The sequence below is a fragment of the Fulmarus glacialis genome, unplaced genomic scaffold (assembly GCF_000690835.1).
Source record: "Fulmarus glacialis isolate BGI_N327 unplaced genomic scaffold, ASM69083v1 scaffold28273, whole genome shotgun sequence".
NCBI lineage: Eukaryota > Metazoa > Chordata > Aves > Procellariiformes > Procellariidae > Fulmarus > Fulmarus glacialis.
In genome coordinates, this window is record NW_009201405.1 from 20,251 (window position 1) to 21,365 (window position 1,115).

General features: G+C 59.6%; 1 protein-coding gene across 1 annotated transcript in view; it reads right to left on the reverse strand.

Moving 5' to 3' along the window:
* CEP68 (centrosomal protein 68kDa) overlaps window positions 1-1,115 on the reverse strand; it is a 6,892-nt gene that overhangs the window by 4,900 nt on the left and 877 nt on the right. The window contains 2 exon segments of the mRNA XM_009573945.1: window positions 1-361; window positions 364-988. Coding sequence (XP_009572240.1) covers window positions 1-361; window positions 364-988 — 986 coding nt within the window.

Genomic DNA, 1,115 nt, shown 5'->3' on the forward strand with positions numbered 1-1,115 from the left:
GTAGGTAAAAACCTATTTGCGCTTTTTACCTGCCCTTTGAGGTTTGGAAAGGGGCTCCCTCTGGTACACCAGCTTCTCCCATCTGCAGCAGGGCGGCCAAAGGAACCCGGCCCAGCTGACTCCGTCGTTACATCCTTAGCAAAACCTCTAGAAGGACGAGAGGAAGCACTCTTTGTGAAGGATGCTTTTGCAATAGGTAAAGGTTCACAGTACGAGCCAGCTCCTGAGCAGCCTCTTTTTCCAGGCCCCGGCGTGGAGAACCTCTCTGCAGAGGCCTCAAACCTCCGACGTCCATTTTCTCCGCTTCCCCGAGCCTGCCCACCTCGGCCATAGATGCTGGTGGACCTCGACGTGCCCTCAAAAAAATGTCCAAACCTATTCCTGAGTCGTGGAAGAAAGGCTCCGGCACCTTTCCCAGCTTGTATCTTGGCTTCAGTGGATAAGCATAATCCAGCAAGTCTTCGTATTCTTTATTGGGGTTCCAGTGGGGCGAGCGACGGTCCGGAGATGGGGGTAACGAATCCGGTATGGCACACGCCCAGTAATCGGCTTGGTAGGACGACATCCCTCTGATGCGCTCCACGGTGGGGCGGTCATCAAGCAGAGGACTGAAGGGCTTGGGCGCCCGCGGCACCCTGCCTTCTGCCGCACCCCACCGACAGCACAGGTCCCGGGCGGCGGTGGCCGCAGGAGAAGGCACCTCCAGGCTGGCCAGCAAGCTTCGGGATGGCTCTTCGGAGAGGCCATTTTCTTCTGAAGACGGAGCGGAGAAGCTCGATGCGGAGCAGCTCCGCAGGGCGCTCTCGGGGCTGGTGGGGCTTTGGGGCTGCAGGAGTTCCCGGGTGGAAAAAAATGGGGATTGAGCTCCCAGCCTTCGGCTCCGCCGGCCGGCACCATTGTGGCAGCTGCCAGCAAGGATGGTCTCCTCTGCAGAGCTGCGCCGGCTGGGAGGGCTGGACGCCGGCTCCCAACAGCCGGATGCCTTCACCTGCTCAAGGATGGGGGGAAAAAGGAAAGGGAGAGAGAGAGACGCCTAAAACGAAGCACAGCACCCAGACAAAAGGCTCCTTTGTGCCGGGACACGGAGATAAAAGCCCAGCCCTGGACCCGCCGTG